General features: G+C 39.8%; 1 protein-coding gene across 2 annotated transcripts in view; it reads left to right on the top strand.

The window, feature by feature from the left end:
* DNAJC6 (DnaJ heat shock protein family (Hsp40) member C6) overlaps positions 1 to 25,125 on the top strand; it is a 138,723-nt gene that overhangs the window by 6,341 nt on the left and 107,257 nt on the right. The window contains exon 1 of one of the 2 annotated variants that reach the window (XM_032303777.1): positions 2,923 to 3,152. The exons of the other annotated variant lie outside the window; for it this stretch is intronic. Within the exon in view, the coding sequence (XP_032159668.1) occupies positions 3,131 to 3,152 (22 nt within the window). The 5' untranslated portion in view covers positions 2,923 to 3,130. Of the gene's footprint in view, positions 1 to 2,922; positions 3,153 to 25,125 lie in introns of those variants that run through there. 2 annotated transcript variants of the gene reach the window in all.

Below are 25,125 nucleotides of genomic sequence, written 5' to 3'. Positions count from 1 at the left end.
TGGAGCCTGTTTGAGCTTTCGCTAAACCCAGCTATTGACAGAGGGCATCATTTTCCTTAATGGGTGTTTACAGAGATCCTTGATACCAGTTTCTTTGAAGTGCGGGGTCTGTCGGAGACACTGCTTTGTTTTGGAAAGCTCCAAGGCTTGAGCCCATTCTGGTTTGAGGTTTACTGTAGGGTGAGACAAGGCTTCGGAGAATTCACCTGACCCTGCTTGGAATGGCCCCAGAAGCAGAGGTCAAAGGCTTTTGTAAATATTGTAGCAGGAGGGAAAGTAAAGGCTCTTTTTATTTGAAGAGGACTGCAAACCTCTTTCCACTTAATTAAAAATAACAACAACAACAACAATTAAGGATGGATAGAGATGAACAGATATGTGATAATGCAAATAGAGCAAAACTAGTCAAAGATGTTCACCATGCAATGCCTCCAGCTATCCATATGTGTGAAACTTTTCAAAGCACAATGTTGGGTAAAATGTAGGTACCTCTGGAAATGACCACATTCTTGGAAACAATTGGCTTCCTTTTTAATTTAAGTGGAAGCCCATTTCCCACTTCCTCACTCCTCCTAGCCTTAGCCTTTTTTTCCTGGGAAGCCTACTTGATTAAAACTCACCTCCTGGAGTGAGGCTGGCAGGGGGTACCTACTCCTTTATGCCAAGGTCTGTACATTCTTTCTGATGTGTAACTCTCACAGCAGCCCTACAAGCTAGTTATTATTTTCTGTAGAAGGTGCAGAGGAGTAACTTTGACCCAGGTCACAAGGTAGTAATATCAGTCTCACAGCATTTATGGAGCCCTCACTTTATGTGTCAGGCTTTGTGCCATGCACTTTGCATGTACTAACTTGGTTTAGCCTCACCCAGCCCTAGGAGGTAGGTTCTATCATTGTCTTCGTCTTACAGATCAGGAAGTGTAAACATAGAGAAGTGTAGGAGAGGGTCCCAGCTTACTTTAGGGGCCAGGACATAGCAGAGCCCATGTTTGAACCATCTCTCCTGCTTTCAAACCCAAGTCTTGTTATTCTTCTACCTAATCAGTAAATCAGCATACCTCTTAGGAACCTCTTGTCCTGAAGCCACAGGCTTCTTGAGGACAGCACTGTGTCGTTCCTAGTGCTCAGAGCAGTGCCTGGCACAATGAATATTTATTGAACAAAAGTGCACAAATGGTGGCTTCTTACCACCTACTTCTTCTCTCCTCTCTGCCCCCAAAGTTGCTCTTAACTGGGCACATTTTGGCCATCCTGGACTTGGTCCTTGGCGATGGAGGAACCTGTTTTTTTGTGGTCTGCACCAACATGGCTCATTTGGTGGCCAGCAAGGAGTTCCGGTGAAGGCAGATTTTCCTCACTGATCTTGAGTTGTCAAAGAGAAGCATAAAGGTATTACCCAGTGCCAAGGAAAGATGGGAACAAAACCCAAATACTTAAGATTTTCCAAAACTTTCAGGGAGTCTTTCAATTGTGGCAGCTAGAAATCAACTCCAGGACTCCTAGTGGCCATGGCAAGCTTTCACTCTACAGCTATATTTGACTCTTGGGCTACAGTAATGACCAGGTGCATGCTAGCAATTAGTTCTTTTAAATGTGCCCAAGTATGTTGATAATTATACCTCACATTTATATAGGGCTTAGTTTGCCAAGTACCATGTCTGTTCTCCCTTTTGATCTTCTGAAAGGCATACACAGGGCAGGTATGATTAGCCCCACTTTATAGATGAGGAAACTGGTGCCAGAGAGGTTGTCACTACTTCCACCACTCAGTTAATAGTGGTAGAGACATGTCTTCGACCCTCTTATCTCAACTCCCACTCCTGCAGATTGTCCATGGCAGTATTGCATTTAACCCAGCAGTTTCTGGGGAATGAGAGCAACAGGTAGGTTTTCTCCTTGTTGCTCTTCTTACAGCTTAGTGAGGTCCTGAATTGGGGTGTTCATCTTTTTGGATATCAATTTACCCATTTATAAAGGGAAATAACCCTCCCTCCCCATCACCTAGAGTACACCTGGAGCAGAAAAGGTGGTGAGGAGTGAGCACTTTAAAAAAAAAAAAATCAGAGTGAAGATATTTGGAAGGGACTATGATGACCCTGATCCATTTTTTCATAAAAGAAATTAAATGTCACTTCCTCTCACCACCTGTTTAAAATGGCATGTCTGTTACTTCATTACTGTGCTTCATTTTTCCTCATGGCATTTATTGCCATTTACTGTATATTTACATTTGTTTGTTTATAGTCTGTCTGAATACTCTCACCAAAATGTAATAGCCACAAGAACAAGATTTGGTCTGTTTCCTGCACTCCTGAGTCCCTAACAGATGGAATTCTACCTGGCACAAATAACCATTTGTTCAGTGAAGGAATGAAGGAACGAATCTGAGCTATGTAATGATTCAAAGTAAGCTGGAATTGGATGATTGAAAGATTTGCTTGAATTTTCCTTGCCCTCTAAGAGAGGGCTCCCATGGTCTTGCTTCCTCATGCCCATTTCTGGCTCATTCTTGACAATCAACTTATGCCCGGATGAAATGGGTTCAGTAATCTGTGTCCATGCAGCAGACATGGGTCACTGTATGCCTCTGTCTTGTAACAGCCTGTGAGCAGCTTGAGGAGTAGGACTAGACCCCACTACTTAGCATGGAACCTGGGCCACAGAGTAGAAGAAATAATTGTTGAATGAATGAATATGAAAAAGAAAACAAAGCACAAGTCTCTTAATTCTCTCCGAAATCAAGGTCTCCCTTTGAGAATAAGCTTGGCACATGGCACAGACCTTCCCCCTTTGAACCTGAACCGAATCTCTACAGAGCCTAGGAGGCACCAAACATTTGGTTCCCTTATCTAAGAGAAGGAAAGGCAAGCCTAGACTCCAGATCCAGTTCCATGCCATGTTTTGGAATTTGTGTTTACGTCGGCCTTCATCCCCATCCTTTCTGCTCTAGCATAAGCAAAATTATCACCCCGCACACTGACTTGCAGGCAATTATCAGAGCTCGGGTGCTCCTGCGTTGAGGGACTTCGCCCCTGAGACCGCTGACTTTCTGTGAATGACAAATCAAAAGTCAGGTTTGCAGAATCAGCTGGACTTTCCTGCTCATTTGCAGCAGAGGGAGGAAAGAGAGAATGAAAGATTCTGAAAATAAAGGTAAGGGGCCAACTGCCCAGGGGAGGCTAAAAGATCTAGGGATGAAATGTCACTTCACAGATATGGTTAGTTTGTATTGATGGCCGACTTTAAATTACTGTGTATATCTATTTTTAAAATTCTGGTTATGTAATAAACATGACTTTTTTTTTTTTTTTAAATGACTGGCTTCTGGTTTCCAAATATTGTGTCATTCAGTTTTCCATATCCTTGCTACCAAATAGAACAATATTTTTGCAGTCTTCATTTAATCTTGGCTGAATAACACACATTTCCATTTTACAGATATTCTTGTAAGTGCTCCCAGGATTTTGATAATTTTATTTTTGGAGAGTTCACAATAGTTAATTAATATGTAGGTTTTCAATGCATTATTGCAATTGGAATATCTGAAATACTTCGGACTTTTACAGCTTGGGTTTATAAGAAAAATGTTGACAGAGAATTCCTTAATGAATGTTAATCCTTTCAGGAGGACCCAATGGAGAGCCATCACTGACCTTCAAAACTGTTTATCTTGCAGAGGTGCTCACAGTCAAACTCCCCCCACTCCTCTGGCCTCCAGACTCTAGATCCCTGGTTCATTATCACCACCCCCTACCCCATTACTGGAATTCGGTGTGAGGCAAGGGGGAAGAGAAAAATGGATTTAAATGAAAACTCAGGGAAGGACAGGGCTAGTATTACTAAAATGAGCCAACCAAATTTTTAGTTCAATAACAGGGATTCTGGGGTTTTAAATCCCGACGCTCCTTACATTTTCTGCCGCAGTTGGGGGAGGAGCGATAGACCCCAAGGTCTGCGGAGGCTACACGTGTTTCCCGACCCTGTTACCGGAAGGAGCCCTTCCTGCTGCGTCGCTCCTGCTCCTGGTCGGAGTGGCAGTGGAAGGCACAGAGGGGCCTGGCTCCCGGGAAACCCACCCCCCCCCCCCCCCCCCCCGCCGAAAGCTCCAGGGCAGCCGCCGCAGCAGAAGACGCCATCTCCGTGCCGCCGTGCCCAGCCTCTGCTTCCCGAGCGCTAATTTTAGGGTTTGCCCGCCCCCCTTTTCCCCTCTGGCTTTCGCGGTTCTCACACCCGAGCCGCGGCGCAGCGGTTTGCACCTCACCCTCTCCTTCCTGTGAGCTCCGCGTTAAGGAGGCCCCAGCACTTTGCCCTTGGACACCGGGGCTGGGGTGCGCAGGTGGAGGCTGGCCCGCAGCAGGTTACTTGCGCCCACCGAGCCTCTCTGAGACACCCTGAGTTAAGTTGTTTGCGTGACCAGAAAGACGATACAGGCCCCAAGTCGTCTTCTCCCTTTACGCCAGGCACCGCCCCCCCCCCCCCCCCCCCGGCGTGGTCCCCCCCACCCTTGGTCTTCCCCAGACCCTTACCCGGTTACTCTGTGGTTTGTTGTAAGATTCCCACCTTGTGATGGTCAATGATGTTTATTCCACATTAAAAAAGGACCCCCCCTCCCCTGACAACCAAAAAACCAAACCAAAACCAAAAACCACCAGAAAGCCAAGACACAGAAAGCAAAACCCCAAAGCCACAGCCTGATGCCGATATTTTAACCTACTGAACTATTTGTAGTGAAGTTTCCCAAGCAATGCAATTTTCTGTAATTGAGGCTTTAAAAGGGTTAGGGGTCGTTGGTGTTGGTAGTATTAATATCTAATAGGTTCTGGATCATTCACATCCCTGTATTGATCTGTGGTTTTGATGTTTAAATTTTAATTAAGCAGCCTTAGGTGGGGGAAAAGATCTATGTATGCATGGGCCTGGCAAGTGGAAAGAGGGCCTCTCCCACTGCTAAGCCAGCCTCTGGTGAACAAACAACCAGCGCCTGTGTAATCCAAAGTATTTAAATGAACTCAGGAGTGTTATTTTTCCCTGTGTTGTTTTCAGTGGCCAGAGAAAGGGTTTTGGGGAAGAAAAAAGAAATTGCTTATATGCCATGTCATGCTAGGCCATGCTCACATTTTAGAAAAAGTTAAGACTGTCTCAATTGGAGGCTCTGGATGGGGCTAATATTCCCTATTGTTTGCAATTTTACCACTCAGTTTCTCAGTGTGTCAGCGTGTTTTAAGCTTCAAATCCCTAGCTGCTTTTTGAGGGGAGTTGGTATTTAGAAATTTGTTTCTCTTTGTTTTGGACAGAGCCTTCGGTTGGGAGTCAGGATAGTCACTAATTTATTAGTGACTAAGGACAAAACCCTTTATTCCTTTGGATCTTAGATTCCTTAAAATGGAGAAATGTTAGACGGGATCACTGCCCTTCAGATTGTGGATGGTAAGAAGTAATGTAGTGGGTCTTGAACAACATTTTAGAGAGATGACATAGAATAGAAAATGTCACACACCAGAGCACCTGGTAAGGGTAACCATTGTTTACTGAAACTTCTGTTAGGGGTACTTAGGCTTGTTTATGCATGTAGGTACAGACTGTCTTGATGTTAGATGTGTTTCTTACTGTGAATCCTAGTCAGGGGTTTGAGAAACACTGAAATACAGCATAGATTACTAATTTGGTTTTCAAGGAGTCTGTGGACGCTCCCTGGTGGTCTAGTGGTTAGGATTCGGCGCTCTCTCAAGGAGTCTGTGAAGTGATATGTATGTCCATTTTGTTTATGTATGAGGAGAACAGTTTTTCTCAGATTTTCAAAAAGGAAAAACCTTTTCCCCAAAAGGTTCTGAATCATTGTTTTCCTAAGGTCTTCCAAGACCCTTCCAAGCTGATTTATTAGTGATCAAAGAATCTTTTCAGGGCCAGGAGATATGTATGTGTTGACAGAGAGCAGTTGAGTATACAATGTGAGGGGATGGGTGTGTGTGTGGGGGGGGGTTGCCTGTGCCCAGCGGTGAGGAGAAGGTGTGACCATGGTAACCAGACCATGAGAGTTATTTGTAGGTTCCAAAGTACCAGTTGGTGACCTGAATATGAAACGTAACTATCTAAAAATTTGATTCTTTATGCTGAAAACTACCAAAGAAAAACTGTTAAAATGTTGTGAATTGTTTGAAAGTCAACTCTCCTTGCAAAGACTGAAAATGAGAATCAGATAAAACCTGAGGAAGTTGATGGGGCAAATAAATCATCAGGATATTGGTAGGCAGAAACTGAATTTTTCAAAGATTTTATTTATTTATTTATTTGACAGAGAGAGATCACAAGAAGGCAGAGAGGCAGGCAGGCAAAGAGAGAGAGAGGAGGAAGCAGGCTTCCTGCTGAGCAGAGAACCGGATGTGGGACTCGATCCCAGGACCCTGAGATCATGACCTGAGCCGAAGGCAGTGGCTTAACCCACTGAGCCACCCAGGTGCCCCAGAAACTGAATTTTTATAAGCTACCATCACAGGACTAATGTTCAGTAAATGTTGAGTTGTGATTTAACAAATGCCTGTCTTTTTCCTCCTTTTGGTGCCTCCTATCTTAAGACAGTTCAGTGAAGATTTTATTTTATTTTATTTTTTAAAGGTTTCAGTTATTTGAGAGAGACAGAAAACATGAGTGGGGGGAGGAGCAGAGAGAAAGGGAGAAACAGACTCCCCACTGAGCACTGTATAACATTTACCCTGCATATCAAAATGCTTTGCAAACCAGAAAAAAAAAATTATGTATAAGGCAACTAAGGAGAAAATAATTGAATGAGTTAATAAGTAGATTTTGGCAAACATGACAGCTAATTATAATAATAACCATAACTCCTATTTCATGAACAACTAGTACATGAAAAGCTCTTTACATATTGTCACAACACTGTAGGGCAGGGCGTATTGTGCATGTAAAGAAATGAATTAAGAATTTTGTATAGGTACACATGGCTAGTGAGTAGCAGAGTCAGGATTTAAACCCAGTTCATTTTACCTCCAAACCACTCACATGGTAGGCCAGGGCTTGAGAATAAGTAGCGTGGTGAAATTACGTAGTTATTAATAAAAATAATTTACGTATTGTCAAAAGGGAAATGAGAAATGTAGAAATGATGGCTTTTGACTAATTTTCTGGATTGTGTTTATTTAGAAAATAAGTGTTCCAACTCAGCTTGAAAATTTCCTTTTATTTAGAGTTTCCGAGTATTTTGTGCAACAAGGTTTTAAAAGCAGTGATATGAAAGAATAGGAGTGGAGGATGTGAAAATTTGGTTGGAAAATTTTTTTCTACAGGAGTGTAGGGCAAAAACTTCTGTTAAACTTCATTATTTTCCTGTTTTTTATCTCAGGAAAACAGGCATGGCATTTTTTTGAACAAATGGAAGTTATGTATAATGACTTAATGTGGTAAAACTAGGTGTGGAGCATTGTCTATGCCAGCAGTTCTCGAAAGAATTTGGATTTTCACTGAAAGTTATTAAAAATCTGATTGGGAGTTTGAATATGGACAGATCTGGGCTTTTAGGTACTAAATATTAAAAAGACTATGTTGTACATCCCCTAATCTGTAATCCAAATACAGTAAGTGGAGGGAAATTAAAAGACATTGTGATTTTTCTTAACCACCAAGATTATGTTGAGACTTTTAGAGAAAACTCAAATTCTTTCAAGGATTTTTGTCATTTGCTGCTTGTGACTGGGTATGTTGGAGAAATGATATGTTGGCTGGGGTCATATGTAAATGGCTGACTGATTTCTCAGTCTTCAGAGCTAGCATGTGATAAAACTGGGTTTTCTGCCTCCCTTATTGCAGTGGTTCTCAAAGGTACCGCTTTGGGGTGAGGGGCAAGGACACACTGGAAATATGTAAGGGGCTCTAGAAGCTTTCACTGGGCAGAAACCAGAAATGCTGTAGACATTCTGCAGTGTTCCAGACTGTTCCATTCAGTGACAAATTATCTCTTGTCCGGGACAACTTTCAAATATTTTGCTGAAGAGGTAAGTAAAACCTCTATACTTTTCTGAGCCTAGAACACTCATTGGTTTTACACTGAAATATATATATATACAGTGAAATTTTCACGATTAGAAATGCTGTGTAAATTGAGGAGAGATCATACTTAATTTTTTCAGAAAAACCACTTACCGAAAGCAGCACTGCTTCTATTTGAGAAACCAGTAAAACACACCTGTCTCATTCAGTCTGCATAGAGGTACATGTACCTGACTCCTTTACCATGTTCTCTAATATAGTATTGCTCGAGCATTTGCATATTGAAATCCATATTTTTATTATGATTTCTTTTTTACTTCTCTTACATTATAGTTGGTATATTGTATATATTTTGTTTAGTTTTGTGTGAAGTAGGGTATATTACCTTTCAGTTTCATTTTGGGATACTAAACAGGGAAATACAAAACATTTTTATATTTATAGATATTTGTGTTACTCAGAGTATGCAAAACGACCTCCTTAATGACTTAAAGAATTTGAGCCAGCATTACAACTTTTGGAGATTATATACTCAATTTTGTATTCCAGGTTCATTTAAAAAATTTGAACAGTCTACAACAATGAAACTGAGCTGAGCATAAACTGCCCTCTTTAAGGCAGAAATAAGTGTTACAAACCTTCTGAAAAATGATATCACTGGTAATTGATTTTTATTTATGCTACTGTAACTGGCATTTTAAAATTCCACTCTCTAATTGCTTGTTGTTAGGGTATAGAAATAAAGCTGGTTTTTATTTGTTGACCTTATTTCAGGGACCTTGCATGATTCACTTATTAATTTCAGTAGTTTTAGATTTTTTTAGGTGGTTAGATTTCTGTGAATAATGACAGCTTTATGTCTTCCTTTCCAATCCTTAGACTTTTTATCCCTTGCATTATTGTACTAGCTAGGATCTCTCTTGCAGTGATGACTAGAAGTGATGGTGAGTGTCCGTATCTTGATCCTCATTAGAGGATAAGCTATCAATCTTTGGTCATTAAGTACAATATTTGAGGTAGGATTTACATAGGTGTTTTAAAAATCAGATTAAGAAAGTTATCTTCTATTCTTAGTGTGCTAAGCTTTTATCATGAATTTTTAAAAGTTTATTTATTTATTTATTTTTAAGATTTTATTTATTTTATTTGACAGAGAGAGAGAGATCACAAGTAGGCAGAGAGGCAGGCAGAGAGAGAGAGGGAAGCAGGCTCCCTGCTGAGCAGAGAGCCCGATGCGGGGCTCCATCCCAGGACACTGAGATCATGACATGATCCAAAGGCAGCGGCTTAATCCACTGAGCCACCCAGGTGCCCTATTTATTTATTTTTAAAAAAGATTTTATTTATTTTTTCAACAGAGATCACAAGTAGGTAGAGAGACAGGCAGAGAGAGAGGAAGGGAAGCAGGCTTCCAGCCAAGCAGAGAACCCGATGAGAAGTCTCGATCCGGAGCCTGGGACCATGACCTGAGCCGAAGGCAGAGGTTTTAACCCACTGAGCCACCCAGGCGCCCCTGTTTATTTTTAAAAATTTATTTATTTATTTATTTGAGAGCAAGGGGGAGAGAGAGAGAGAGAGAGAGAGAAAGAGAAAGAGAGAACAAGCAGGGAGAAGGAGCAGAGGCAAAGGGGGAAGCAGACTCCCTAGGGAGCAAGGACCTTGATGTGGGGCTTGATCCCAGGACCCTGGGATCATGACCTGAGCCCCAAGGCAGATGCTTAACCCACTGAGGCATCCAGGTAGGTGCCCCTTTAGCAAAAGTTTTTTGGTGTCATGACATCATGATTGTACTATTTTATTTTGTTGATAACAATTATGTTGATATGTATTTTTTTAGTGTTAACTTTGCTCAACTTAGTTGTGATACATTATCCTTCGTACAGGCTGTTAGATTTGACTTGCTCATATTTTGTTGAGGAATGTTTTTGTTCATGAGAGAGATTTACTTATAATTTTCTGTTGTGGTGTTCCCCTTGCCAGGACATCAAGGTTTTACAGACTTTATAAAACAAGTTTATAAACAAAGTTTAAAAACAAATTTATAAAACAAAGTTATTACTTTATAAAACAAGTTTGGAGATACTTCCTCTCTATTGTGTTCTTTGGAATGGTTTTGTAGGATTGGAATTATTCTTTTTAAATGTCTGGATGAATTTACTGCTGAAATTATTTGGGCCTAGAAATTTTGTGTAGGAAGGTTTTAAGAGGTGGATTCATTTATTTTAATAGGTATGGATTTATTCAGGTTTCCCATTTCTTTTTATGTTAGTAAGTTGTGTTTTTCTAGGAATTTATCCACTTTATCTGAATTTTCAGACTTATTAGTAAAAGGTTTTCTTTTTATTCTTTTAAGATCTTAATATTTGTAGGTTGTATGGTCTTGTCTCTCTTTTTTTTTTTTTTTGGTGCTATTGGTATCTCTTTTTGATGCATATTGCCAAAGCTTTCTGAATTTTATTAATCTTTGCAAAGAGCTAGTATTTTTGATTTGGCTGTCTTTTCTATTATAAATTTGTTTGAGATCTCATGAGTTCTTTTATCATTATTATTTACTTTTACACTCTTTGATTCCAGCTAGCTTGCTTGCTTTCTTTCTTTCTTTCTTTCTTTCTTTTTTAGATTTTATTTATTTGACAGAGAGCGATCACAAGTAGGCAGAGAGGCAGGCAGAGGGAGAGGGGGAAGCAGGCTCCCTGCTGAGCCGGGAACCTGATGTGGAGCTGGATCCCAGGACCCTGAGATCATCACCTGAGCTGAAGGCAGAGGCTTAACCCACTGAGCCACCCAGGCACTCCTGATTCCAGGTTTCTGAAATTTTTTCTAGTTTCTTAAAATAGAAGCTTATATCTCTGATTATCATTTTTCTTCCAAAAATATTTTCATTTAAGGATATCAGTTTTCCTCTAAGCAGAGCTTTAGCTGCATCCTGTTAGTTTTGTTCCGTCATATTTTTATTGTCATTTAGTTCAAAATATTTTATAATTTTCATTGTGATTTTTTTTCTTTTTTGGACACACAGGGTCAGGTAGAAATGGACTACTTTTTAAAAAAATGTATTTATTTTAATTCCAGTTAGTTAACATACAGTGTTATATTAGTTTCAGGGGTATAAAATAGTGTTCCAGCAATTCCTTACATCACCTGGTGCTCATCACAAACACACTCCCTAATCTCCATCACCTATTTCACCCATCCCCCACCCATCTAGAAATGTACTTCTTCATTACTAAGTAGCTGGGGAGTTTCTAGTTTTTCGGGGTTTTTTCCCCCCTTGCTTTTTGTTCCTAGCTTACTTTTCCTGTGGTCAGAGAACATACTTTGGATGATTTTAGTTCTTTAAAATTTATTGCAATTGCTTTGGGGCCCTGCATATTGTTAATTGTATATATATATCTATAAAATCTCTCTCTCTCTCTCTCTCTATATATATATATATATATATTTTTTTTTTTTTTTTTTTTTGAGGCTGATTGAACCTTTACTTTTAAAGTAGGCTCCATACCTAGTGTGGGGCTTAAACTCACAACCCTGATATCAAGAGTTGCATGCTCTACTGACTGAGCCAGCCAGGTGCCTGCCCCTTACATGTCTGCTGGAAAAGAACGTGCATACTGAGGTTATTTGGTTCCATCTTCTATATATGTCAATTATATCACTTTTTAAGATCTTGTAGCTCAGATCTTATATATCTTTACTGTCCCATTATGACTTTGTATTTGCCTGTTTCTCTTTTTATATTGGCTAACTTTTGCTTTATTTAACTTTGAGGCTGTGATTTTTAGATGCATACCATACATATTTAGAATTGTTATATCTTTATTGTGAAATCTCTCATATCTAGTAATGCTTCCTATCTTAAAGTCTACCTTTCTAATATTAAGGGACCCATACCGGCTTTCTTGGGGCTCATACATACATGGTATATCTTTTTCCATCTTTATACTTCAGTTTAATTTTGCTTTTATGTTTAATCCATATCTTCTGTAAGTAGCATATAGAAGAATTTTTTAAAAATCTAGTCTGGGGGCACCTGGGTGGCTCAGTTGGTTAAAGCCTCTGCCTTCGGCTCAGGTCATGATCTCAGGGTCCCGGGATCAAGCCCCACAGCAGGCTCTCTGCTCAGCAGGGGACCTGCTTCCATCTCACTCTCTGCCTGCCTCTCTGCCTACTTGTGATCTCTGTCTGTCAAATAAATAAATAAACTTTTAAAAAATATATCCAGTCTGACAGTTTAGTCTTTAGTTCAACTGTTGAAAGCATTTTATTTTTTAATTAACTAATTAATTTTTTAAAAAGATTTTATTTATTTATTTGCGAGTGAGAGTGAGAGAGAGCATGAGAGGGGAGAAGGTCAGAGGGAGAAGCAGATTCCCCACAGAGCTGGGAGCCTGATGAGGGACTCAATCCCAGGACTCCCAGATCATGACCTGAGCCGAAGGCATTCGCTTAACCAACTGAGCCACCCAGGTGCCAATGCTTTTTAATATAAAAAACATTTTATATTAAGGTCTACAGGTACCATGTTACTATTTGTTTCCTATCTGTGTCCTACCCACTTTAACATTTTTTTCTTCTTTGCTTTTTTTTGGATTAATCAAGCATTATTTTTAACTTTGCCTTTTTCCTCTCTACTAGCATGTTACACATTTGTTTTCATTTTACTTTTTGTGTGTATGTGATTGGTCCAGTGCTACATTTACATAATCACATTCCAGACAAGTTAGGCTCTGAGAATACTTTAATTCTATTTACCCCGCCTTCCCTTTGCAATGCCCCCTCCCCTTCTGCCTCTTGTGTCTTTATTAGAATTCATTTAAGTTATATGTTTAATTCCTCATGAGATCCTGATATCATTGTTTTTCACAATCAGTCTGCACTTAGATTTACTAACATATATACTCTAGTCATTGCTTTTCATTGCTTCCATTCATTCCCCCTGAGATCTTTTCCTTCTGCATAAAAAAAAAAACAAAACAACAAAAGAACTTCTTTTAGTATTTCTTGTAATGCATATCTGGCATGAAAGAATATTCATAGTTTTTTGGTCTGGAAATGATTAGTTTCTCCTTCATTTTTGAAGATAATTTCATTGGATTTATAGAATTCTGGAGAGGAAGATCCCCCCCCCCCCCCATTACTTTAATGACGCCATTCCATTGTCACTAGCTTTCTTCCTTTCTTGGAAAGTTAGCTGTTAGTTTTATTGTTCCTGTTTGATGTTGCATTGGCAGTTTTTAAAGACTTTTCTTGGGGTGACTGGATGGCTCAGTCAACCAACTGCTATCCACTCATATCATGATCTCAGAGTGCTGGAATCAAGCCCCATGTCAGGTTCCCTGCTCAGTGGGAAGTCTGTTGCTTCTCCCCGCCACCCCCCCCAGTGTTTATTTGCTTGCTCTCTCTCAAACAAACGAATAAAATCTTAAAAAAAAATTTTTTTTTCTTTATATATTTGGTTTTCAGCAGTTTTTCCTAGGTGTGATTTTCCTTGTGTTTATCCTGCTTGGGGCTTTCAGACCTTCTTACATCTGTGTGGCTTTTTTTTTTTTTTAATTTTCATAATTCTCTGCCATTATCTTTTTAAATATTGTTTTTGCTTTGTTCTTTTCTCTCTTTTGGGGATTTTTTTTTTCTTTTTTGGATTCTAATTACTTATATGTTGAAACTTTCTACTCTGTTCCATACATGTCCAATTTTGTTATCTGTATTCTTAGTCTTCATTTCTCTTTTCCATTTTGATTATATTTTGCTATCTTAGGGCTCTCTAACTCTTTGCTGTGTATTATTACACAGTCTGTTAACTTAATATCATTTTGTAATTTTCAGCTTTCAGATTTTTATTAGATTATTTTAAATAATAGACTCTCAAGAAAACCGAAAACCAAAAACCAAAAAAGACAAAAAACCAAACCCAGGGGTCCCTGGGAGGCTCAGTCAGTTGGGTGACCAGCTCTTGGTTTTGGCTCAAGTTGTGATCTTAGGGTCATGTGGTAGAGTCCCATGTTGGGCTCCATGCTTTAGCACTGAGTCTGCTTCGGACTTTCTCTTTTTCTCCCGCTGTGCCTCCCCTTGTTCTCTCTCTCTGAAATAAAATGAATCTTTTAAAGAAATAGATTTTCCATCTTACTTATTTCTTCAAATACATTAATCCCAATCATTTTAAAGACCATACTTATTACTTCCTATGTATGGGTCATTTGTGAATCTATTTATAGTTTCTGTTTTTCTTCTTGGTTCTCTTTCTTCATTTGCCTGACAGTTTTTTATTAAATGTCCAGTATTGTGTATGAAAATGCTCTGGATGATATCTTCTCCTTTATGAGTACATTTACCCTATTCTTTGCCCACAGGAGAAAAAAGATCACCTCAATCTAATCAGGCTTTCAGCCTAATTAAGTGTGTTTTGCAGACTTTTAAGATTTGGTCTGTTTCTGGGTTCTCCCAATCCTAGGCCCACAGGAATACTGATTGAGAGAACCTTAGATGTTTTCCTCAGCGGGTCCTAAACTCCAATATTTACCTTCCTAATACTGTGAGTCCACGGAATACTTTGAAAAAAATGCTCATTCTGCCTTTCATCTCCTCGCCTTCTGAGCCTCTTACCCCTTGCGGTTCAGTTAGCCATACTTCAAGGAGAAGCTCATGTTAGGTTCTCTTCTTTGCGCTTCTCCAGGACGTGACTTTTCAGTCCTGAATCCTTTTTGTCACTGCAGCCCCGGAAGGATGTCTGAAGTTCTGCAGGCTTCTCTGCCTCTTAGCTGCCCTCTGCTTGGCTGCTCAACTTCTTGCCCCATGCTAAGAACTGGCAAATACCCTACTGAGCAAAATGGGCTTTCAGAATGCTGGGCTTACTTCAGTGAGCCTCATATCCCCCCCACAAGATCTGGATCCTCAAATCTCGACTGATCAGTAGCTTTCCTGTTGCTTCAAACAGGTGTTTTGGATTTTACCTGGCTTTCCGACTGCCCTCAGCAGAACTGTGGGTCTGTTGCGTTCCCCTCTGTTATAGCTGAAAGTTGAGGCAGACCGTGTTTGTTTTGTTTCATTTTAATGGGGGGCTCTGTTAAAAAAAATGAAAGCAGCAGAGCAAAGAAACTTCTAAGATATCAATGACATTACAAACATCTTATATAAATAATAAAGCCGTGTGCAGTTGATTTCTAGCTACTGTTTCTTGCTTTTTTTTTTATTTTTAAAGATTCCATTCATCTATTCGACAGACAGAGATCACAAGTAGGCAGAGAGGCAGGCAGAGAGAGAGACAGGGGGAAGCAGGCTCCCTGTGGAGCAGAGAGCCAGATGTGGGGTTCGATCCCAGGACCCCGGGACCATGACCTGAGCCAAAGGCAGAGGCCTTAACCCACTGAGCCACCCAGGCGCCCCCGTTTCTTGCTTTTTAAAAGCATGTCAGTGTCTTTTTCCCCATATGTTCTCTGAAATATGTATACATTTGTGTTGCCTTGTTCCAGAGAATAAGTATCCAGAGAATAAATACTTTTTCATTTTCCTGAGTTTGTTCCTCCTTCCAAATGTTTGGTAGTTTTGTGACTTTATGATTTGAAATTTTCAACTCTTACCTCCCAAGTTCCCTATGACTCTAAAATTCACAAAATAATTGGAGTAATTGTATTATTAAGTTTTAGAGAGCTTGATTCGAACCTTTTACTGTGGCTGAGTAGGTGTTTTTTTCAGTGTCCTTGTCAGGGGCAGGGTTACATGTGCTGGTCTCACCCATGAGCTTCGTCTCACTACCTGTGCCCTCGGTTTCTCAAATTCAAGTTCAGTTCACGCGTTCATCTTGTATTTTTTGAGAATTTGTGCAGTAGACTCTCCTTCCTTCTCATATACACGTTTTTATAGTTCTAGGAATTAGGTCAGGGCAATAAATAGCTCTCCTCAAATGTGGCATAAAACTGGAGGGTGACTGAGTGACTGATTGGTTCATTACCCATTTGTGGAAATGTTTTTTATGTTTCTCCAGATTTCCTATTAAAATCAAACTTGTTAGGGGTGCCTGGGTAGCTCAGTTGGTTAAGTGTCTGACTCCTGATTTTGACTCAGGTCATGATCTCAGGGTTGTGAGGTTGAGCCCAGTGTTGGGCTCTGTGCTGGGTGTGGAGCCTGCTTAAGATTCTCTCTCTCCTTCTGACCTGTACCCTTCCCCCCTCAAAAAAAAAAAAAATCAAACAAGCTAGCATTCATTTTTCAGTCTTCAGATGGATTTCCCTAGTCCAGTGCTGGTAATGTTCTATTACTTGATTTGGCTCCTGTGTATGTATGTGTGTATATATATATATATATATATTTTTTTTTTTTTTTAAGGTCCATTCAGTTTGTGAAAATTCATAAAGCTGAACACGATTGGATCAATTCAGTATGTCTGCTGCACTTACATAAAAATTTTTCATAGAGCTAGCGTTTTTATGTTAAATTTTAAAAAAAGTGTCAGTCATACCTGGGTAGCTTTGTCAGTTAAGCGCCTGCCTTCAGCTCTGGTCATGATCCCAGGCAGGGTCCTGAGATAGAACCCCACATCGGGCTCCCTGCTCAGAGGGGAGCCCCCTTCTCCCTCTGCCTGCCGCTCCCCCTGCTTGTACTGTCTTTCGCTCTATCTCAGTCTGTCAAGTAAATATGTAAAATCTTAAAAACAAAACAAAACAAAAACAAAACAAAAAAACTTTTAATTAAAAAAAAAAGTGTTAAGGACAAAAGAGCTCAAGAATCACTGATCAAGGTCAGTCTCCAATCCCTAAAATGATTAAGAATGAGGAGGCTGAAACTTGGGAAGGAGAAATTGCTTAGGGGTGGGCAGGGACGGCAGTTAGGCTTCTCACTGCGGGTCTGTCTTGCTTTTCTAACTGGTTGAGTCATTCGTGTGTGTGTGTGTGTGTGTGTGTGTGTGTGTGTGTGTGTGTGTTTTAAGTAACCTCTGAGCCCAGCGTGGGGCTTGAACTCACAATCTGGAGATCTAGAGTCACATGCTCTACTGACTGTGCCAGTCAGGCGCCCTTCTAACCAGTTGATTCAGGGGATGAGGAAAGATGGAGCATGCGCTAACACTGGAGCTGGATGACATTCTCAGAACCCCAAATATATCTTACACGAGTCACCACTTAACTCCCCCACTCTGTTTCTGCCCTCTTCAACCTCTTCCCTGGTCATTAAAAACAGACACTTTTATCTCTTGTGAACTTGGATGGTTATTTTATTACCTAAGAATCATTTGACTACATCTGCTTAGAAAAAAGGGTAATTTGTGCCTGTGAAATCTAACAAGAGCCCAGCACAAGGTACTTTGTTCCCCTTTTAAGCCATTTTTAGTTTGGTGCTGTGTGGTTTAAATTTAGAATACTTATTCCAAACTGGGGATGGGGGTGGGGGGTACAGAGATTGAACCCAGCTGCGACTCCTGCTGCTGTGAAATAAATGGGAAAGTCTGGGAACCAGTGTTAGAAGGAGAGAATCTCAAGAGAGGGGCCTGCAGGGGAGGGGACTTGCCTTCACTGGAGTAGGGGAGCAGTAAGGAGAAAGAAACAGAGGTTGGTATCTCCTCTTTTCCTCCTGCTCTTCCAGGATTTGGCCTACTGAGAATGTGGTGAGGACATTTTATTCATGCACACATAAGTAGTCGCACGGGAACACACAGAGACACATACACCCTGGAGTTGGTGCCGAGTATTATGTCTTCCTGGATTCATTTTACTTCCTCAAAGGCTAGATTTTGAGTTCCCAGCCTGCTGTTCCTTCTACCTGGAATGCGTTTACCCTCCTCTTTCCTGGCTGAGTTCAACTTCTCTTTCGGATAGTAGCTTCCTCTGGGAGGCTTTCTCTGATTCCAGGTCCCCTCCCCACACCCTGCCTTATAACATAGTCCCAAAGCATCCTGTGTTTTCCCTTTCATGTCACTTTCGGTGCCTAGATTAAGTTCTGACACACCATAGGCCCTCAATACATACTGTAGAATGGTGGGGGTGAGGGTGGGTAAGAAGGAAGAGAAGGAGGGAGAGGAAAGAAGAAAAGAGGAAAGAAAGCCATGTTTCAATCCCTGCTCTTAGACTAACAATGTGGACAAGTTCCTTAACTTCTAAGACTCAGTTTCTTCATTTTCAAAACTTAAACAGTAAAACCCAATTTACAGGGTTGTTGTAAGATTAGAGATAATATGTAAAAAGCACCTAGGACTGTGCCTGGCATGTAGCCTGACACAGGCCTGACTCAGTTTGATGCCATTAGGAAGTACCTATGTTCTAAAAAGAAAGTATATGAAAATTCAGAAAAGCATAGAGAAAAGCTGTAAAACTATCTATTAATCCATACCTTTGAGATCACTGTTAAAATTTGAATGTCTAACCTTTCTGTGTCTATATTTATATTTTCATATAGAATAGGAAAATTATGAAAAATTTTCATATATTTTCATTTACGGGACACCTTTGTGGCTCAGTTGGTTAAGTGTCCAACTCTTGGTTTTGGCTCAGGTCATGATCTTAGGGTTGTGAGATTGAGCCCCACCTTGGGTTCCATGCTGAGTATGAAACTTGCTTGGGGTTCTCTCTCCCTCTGCGCCTCCCCCCCCCGCTCTCTCTCAAATAAATCTTTAAAAAAAAATGCTTTACCTTGTTGAGATCATGTTTTCTTTTCTTTCCACATGATGGCCCAAATACCTCCCACTTTTTTTTTTTTTTTTTTTTTTTTTTGTCACACGCCAGTTTATTGAGGAAACTGTGATGCTAGCGAGAGGTTAACTCTATTCACTTGATTACTTTTCATGATATCAAACAAGAGTCTGAAGGCTACAAGCCATGAAGTTACACAATGACTTTCCCATATTTTGTTCAGAAACACCCTCCCACTTTTTAGTATTGCAAAATACTGCTATATTCAAAATATTGCATGATAATACTTAGTCCTTCAGTAGTTAAAAGAAGATTTAGAAACTGGTACTTTAATCATTCAGACTCTCCTTTCAACAGAAACATGTTTTGTGACTTAGGAGGATAATCCACATTGCAGGGTAAACCAATAATATAGGGGATAGGGTACAAGTTGATGTTTTATTTTTGTTTTTCGTTTAGATAACCTTTCTTATTTTGGTAAATTGGAGGTTTATTTGAGATGCTTAAAGAAATGGGGAGGCCAGGGGGAATGAAAACTCCATTGGCCTAGAGGTTCAGGGGCCTGACATTTTCCTGCTTATAGTCCAGTCCCCAACGCAGCTTGACTCCGTGACTTCACATTTGGGTCTCATTTCCCGCACCCATATAAGAGAGAGAATGGGTTTCGTTATAGAGATTTTCAAACTGGTCTTTCCCAGGTGCTAGAGTTCCATGGAGACCTTTTCTTTTTCATATTGGGGAAGATTTCCTTTGAGGTGGGGGCACCTGGGTGGCTCAGTGGGTTAAGCCTCTGCCTTTAGCTCAGGTCATGATCTCAGGGTCCTGGGATCGAGTCCCGCATCGGGTTCTCTGCTCCACAGGGAGCCTGCTTCCTACTCTCTCTCTCTGCTTGCCTCTCTGCCGACTTGTGATCTCTCTCTGTCAAATAAATAAAATCTTAAAAAAAAAAAATTTCCTTTGAGGAAAGAATTACATGGCTTAAAACAAACCAACAAACACCAAAAAAATTAAGTGGAACGTTTCTAATAAAATTCCAATGTGCTTTTTTTCCCCCTTAGATAGAATTCATATACCATAAAACTAGCCCTTTTAGAGTAGTATACAATAAAGAGGTTTTTAGTGGGTTCACAAGATTGTGCCACCAATTGCAGCTGTCTAATTCCATAACATTCTCATTGCCCAGAAAGAAACCTGGTACCCATTAATGCTCTCTCCTCTTTCCCCCCTTTCCCTCAGACCCTGGCCACTACTAGTCCACTTTCTGCCTCAATGAATTTGCCTTTTTTTGACATATCATATAAAAGGAATAATACAATATGTGGTCTTTTGTGTCTGGCTTCTTTTACTTAACATAGTGTTTTCAGGGTTTCTCCATATGGTAGCATGGAAAGTGCTTCATTCCTTTCAGTTCAAGCTTTTCAGGAAATTTTTTTTCCCCAGGCTTGGAAAAAAAGTTGATCAGACTATTAGAGGAAGTTTTATAGTAGTAGAATGCTTTATCAGCACTTTTCATTAAGAGGTAAAACAATGTCAGTATTTCAGGCTTTTAAATAAAAGACTCTATTTAGTGCATGTGAAAAACCATTTAAGCTCCCTGCCCAGCCCCCCCTCCCCCAGCCCCACAACCCTCCTTAAAGTATATCCATGGATATACTGATTGGCCAGTTTTTTTCTCCTTTGTGTCTTTTTTTTTATTTATTTTTTTAAATTTTTAATTTATTATTATTATTTTTTTTCTCTCTCTCCTTTGTGTCTTGGGGAGACTTTTCTTTGCGGGGAGTATGTGAAGTGTCTCTTTCCAATTCAGTTGGTCGGTTAAGATTACTCTTTTTAAAAACCCTTTTCAAAGAATATATTCTCTGCAGCTTTTCTTGTGTTATTACCTGAATGAGAGGCTCCATCTTAATCAGACAAAGTGCAGACTATGCCAGGCACTGTTCTGAGTCACAGGGACAAGAGGTGAGCAGGAGATAACCCTTGCCTCCCCTTGGTGTTCCCAACCATTTCCCTTCTATAGATCCCCATAGCTTCCCTCCTTTTCCTTTAATGGTGCCTACCTTATTCTGTGCTGTATTTTAGGTCTGGGAGGTATTTAACCCAGGGCCCAGCACCATGCCTATCACAAAGTTGATGCTTATGATACATTTATGGAGTAATTTAATAAGTCCCCTACTCCTAGCAACTTGGGAGATCAATGGACATGTGCTGAATGAAACTGACTCTGATCATATATTCTTCTCATACAGTCAGAGCCCAATTTTTGTTTTCTTAATTAGCACTCTGCATTAGCCATTTGAATAGCAGAATTCCAAGTGGTGATCTGTTTTTGTTTTTTTCTGATTACCTAGAGATCACTTTTTAGAATTGAAAAGCCGTGGACAGGGGCACCTGGGTGGCTCAGTGGGTTAAAGCCTCTGCCTTCAGTTCAGGTCATGATCTCAGGATCCTGGGATCGACCCCCACGTCGGACTCTCTGCTCCGCGGGGAGTCTACTTCCCCTCTCTCTCTGCCTGCCTTTCTGCCTACTTGTGATCTCTCTCTCTCTCTGTTCAAATAAATCAATAAAATCTTTAAAAAAAAAAAAAAGAAAAGCCATGGACACAGTCTCTTTCATCTTATTTGATAAATGTAGAAAATCATAACAGCAATGATGAGAACAATGTGTTGGTCTTGATATAACTCAGATGAGGTAATGCATATAGTTTAAAATCTTAGATATAGAAAGTAGGTTATTAATATTCAACAAACAGTAAAATTGCTGCTTACTTACCTTTTACTATGTGCTAGTATTATGCTAAGTGCTGAGCATATATTGTCTTATTTAAAACTAGCAATATTAATGGTATTAATATGACCATTTTTTTGATGAAGGAAGGCATGGAGGATCAGAATCATGAAATAATCTAAGAGTCGAACAACTCGTAATCAGAAGATCTAGAATTCCAACACAAATTTCTTTGACCCCCAGTTTACATTCTATGCTGTTTTGTCTCTTGAGGTAACAACAGAAACTGTCCCATAGTGAGAGTTAATGCCCACCTGAAAATTATGTTCTGAAAGCTAAATTATTATTATTTATAATGATATTTATTATATTATTATTATTAACATTATTTCTGGCCCATATAAAAATGCATAAATCAGTGAATGAATGACTGAGTGAAAGAAAAGGTGAATGAAAGATTGGGGGTGGTAGGTTGGAGATACCATATGTATTCCTTTGCCAGATAAACTAGTGCACTTAAAATATTTATAAAAAGATATTAAAATATTTATGATGGTAGATTTGCTGGAGAATAATCTTAAAAAAATTAAAAGTCCATTAAAAATGGCAGGCAAACCAGGGAATGCAATGTAAAAACATGGAGAGGGGAGGAGTTTATAAGTGAATATTAAAAAGTTTATATCAGAGGTCCATGAATCAGTGGAATAATGAGATTCTGTTGTAGTTCATTTTGGCCTCCCTCTCCTGTCTCCTTTAAAGGTACTTCCTCAGTGACTTTCGAGTAATGTTTATTTATTCCCGATTGCCATGTATTTCTTTTCATTCATCTTATCTTTTTCGTCTTCAGGACACAAACTCATTCTAAAGCTTCATAGAATGAAGAATAAGCCCTTCCCCATTTACCTGCCTCCTTTGGCAGTGCCGTTTAAGAATTTGCCCCTATGCAAAAAAAATTTAAATGCATTTGTTCATAAGTCAGCCTGATCAGTTGAAACCAGTTAAACATTAAATAAAGTTGGGATGCCTGGGTGGCTTAGTTGGTTAGGTGTCTGCTTTCAGCTCAGGTCATGACCTCAGTGTCCTGGGATCGGGTCCCACATTGGGCTCCTTGCTCCATGGAGAGCCTGCTTCTCCCTCTGCCTGCTGCTCTCCCTGCTTGTGCTCTCTCTCTCTTTGAAAATCTTTAAAAACATCTTATAAAAAAGAAACATTAAATAAATAATGACTTTGCCATAAACTCCCTACCTGCATTATCTTTGGCAAGGTGAGTTAGCATTCTGAACTTCTCCTCAACTATAAATGGGAATAATAATATCTACCTGAAAGTATTGTTGTGAGCATCACATCCATCTACATGTAAAGAATAATAAAAAGTCAGCTACTATAAAAGTTATTATGGAGACAATTAAGAATATTTGAATATAGACTGGATATTAGATGCATTAGGGGTTTATTATTAATTTTGTGGTTCTGTAGGAGAATATCCTTATTAGGAGATGCATGATGAAGAATTGAGAGGTCAAGTAATATGATGTCTCAATTCATTTGTGATAAGCTCGGCAAAAAGAAAAAAACCCTTAAATATCTAGATAAAACAGACTGGTAAAATGTTTTCTGTTGTTAAATCTAGGTTGGATATGTGCGTATTGTGAAATTATTTCAACTTTGTGGCATATATGAAATTTTTATAATAAAATGATCAGGGAAAAGTTAGCTATTAATAAAGTTATAGCAGTCTATTATTTCACACTTTTCCAAAGCTAAAAGTATATAAGGGCGTAGTTAAGTGGATTTTGAGTAAATGAGCTTCTTACGTCTGGGAAAGAAGAAAATGCATGAAGAATAAAAAGTGAACTCAAGCATTGCCATCTTGAGTGGGATAAAGCAGAGGTAGTTCCATAAAATGAAAGCATTGCTGGGAGTATAAGGAAGGGGGAACTAAGGACGGGATCTAGGATGTACTGACTGCCCATTGAACTATTCTGCTGGATGCTATAAATATTGTCACCTTTAATTTTAAAAGCAAATCTTTGATGTAGGTAGTATTTAAAAAGTTTAGCATGTTTTGAATAAATTGGCTAATACGGCTGCTGGATAGTGAAGTTAGGATTTGAACCCAGATCTGTTTTGTCTGTTTTCCTTTCCTCTCTCCCTCCCTTTCTTCTTTATGATGAAGGCTGGGATTTTTTGCTTTATTTTTTAATTTTAATTTTAATTTAATTTTTAAAAAGATATTTATTTATTTATTTGACACAGAGAGAGAGAGAGAGAGAGAGTACAAACAGGGGGAGCAGCAGGCAGAGGGAGAAGGAGAAGCAGGCTCCCCACTGAGCCTGATGCAGGGCTAGATCCCAGGACCCTGGCAGATGCTTAACTGGCTGAACCACCCAGGCGCCCCTTGTTTTGTTTTTTAAATGAATGGTATTTTTTTCTTTGTGGAAACTCTGGAAAACACATATTTATCAATTGTGGTTGCTGCATAACAAACCACTCAAAATTCAGTGGCTTAAGACAATATATATTTATTCAGCTCACAGTTCTTTTGGCCAGGAGTTGGGCTCAGCTGGGCAGTTCTGATCTGGGCCAAGCTTGTCAGTGAGGCTTGCTCTCATGTGTGGGATGACTGGGCCAGCACCTCTGTGAGGTCTCCAACCTATGACAGATTAGCTTGGGATCATTCTCCCAGGGAAGGAGAGGAGAATCCAAGAGAGCAAGCAGGAGTTCATCAGGCCCGTTGGGGCTAGGCTTGGAACTAGAATAATGCTATTTACCCTCTGAGTCTATTCCAACAGACTGGGTGGCCTAAAGAACGGACATTTATAGCTTAGAGTTCTAGAGGCTGTGAGGAGATAGGATTGGTGGTGAGAGCCCTCTTCCTGGCTTGAAGAAGGCCACCTTCTTGCTAGGTCCTCACATGATGGAGAGAGAATGCTCTGGTCATGACTGGGGTCCCACCCTCATGACTCACGTATCTCTAACTATCCCTTAAAGCCCCCACTTCCACATACCCTCACATTAGGGTTTGGGGCTACAATCCATGAATTTGTGGAGACACAAGCACAACACCCTTTGTTGTTCAGATTCAAGGAGTAAGGAGGTAAACGACATTTTGGTGAAAGGAAATGTGAAGTAATGTTGTAAAGTGGAGTGGATTGCAGCCATTTTTGCAAACTACCATCCAGATAATACAAAAATAAACATCCTTTAAATCATTCTTTTTTTTTTTTTTTTAAGATTTTATTTATTTGACAGAGATCACAAGTAGGCAGAGAGGCAGGCAGAGAGAGAGGAGGAAGCAGGCTCCCAGCGGAGCAGAGAGCCCTATGCAGGGCTCGATCCCAGGACCTTGAGATCATGACCCGAGCCGAAGGCAGAGGCTTTAACCCACTGAGCCACCCAGGCACCTCTAAATCGGTCTTGATACTATTATCAAAAGATAATTATTGTTACTGTATTGGTATATTTCCTTCTATTGTTTTGTCTATGCGCATGTAGAGATAGACTTTCTTTTTAAAAAAAGAACATGGTTCATATCTAGAATCTGATTTGTGTTGTGATAATTTCCCTTAATGTTATATTATAGGTATTTCCCAGGCATTAAGTATTTCTTGACAGTGTGGTTTAATCTATGATGCATAGGAAACCAACAGTAAATTGCTCTGTTTCAGGCACTATGCTAAATGCTTTCACAGTTATCTTGATTAGAACGCAAGTTTCTTGTTAATTTGCAGGATTTATAGTCTGCTGCTGCAAAGAAAAAACAATGCATTTTATGTGATGAAAA

This window comes from Mustela erminea, chromosome 10 (genome assembly GCF_009829155.1).
Source record: "Mustela erminea isolate mMusErm1 chromosome 10, mMusErm1.Pri, whole genome shotgun sequence".
NCBI lineage: Eukaryota > Metazoa > Chordata > Mammalia > Carnivora > Mustelidae > Mustela > Mustela erminea.
Note: the sequence above shows the minus strand (reverse complement) of the source record. Positions and strands in the feature narration are given on the sequence as shown.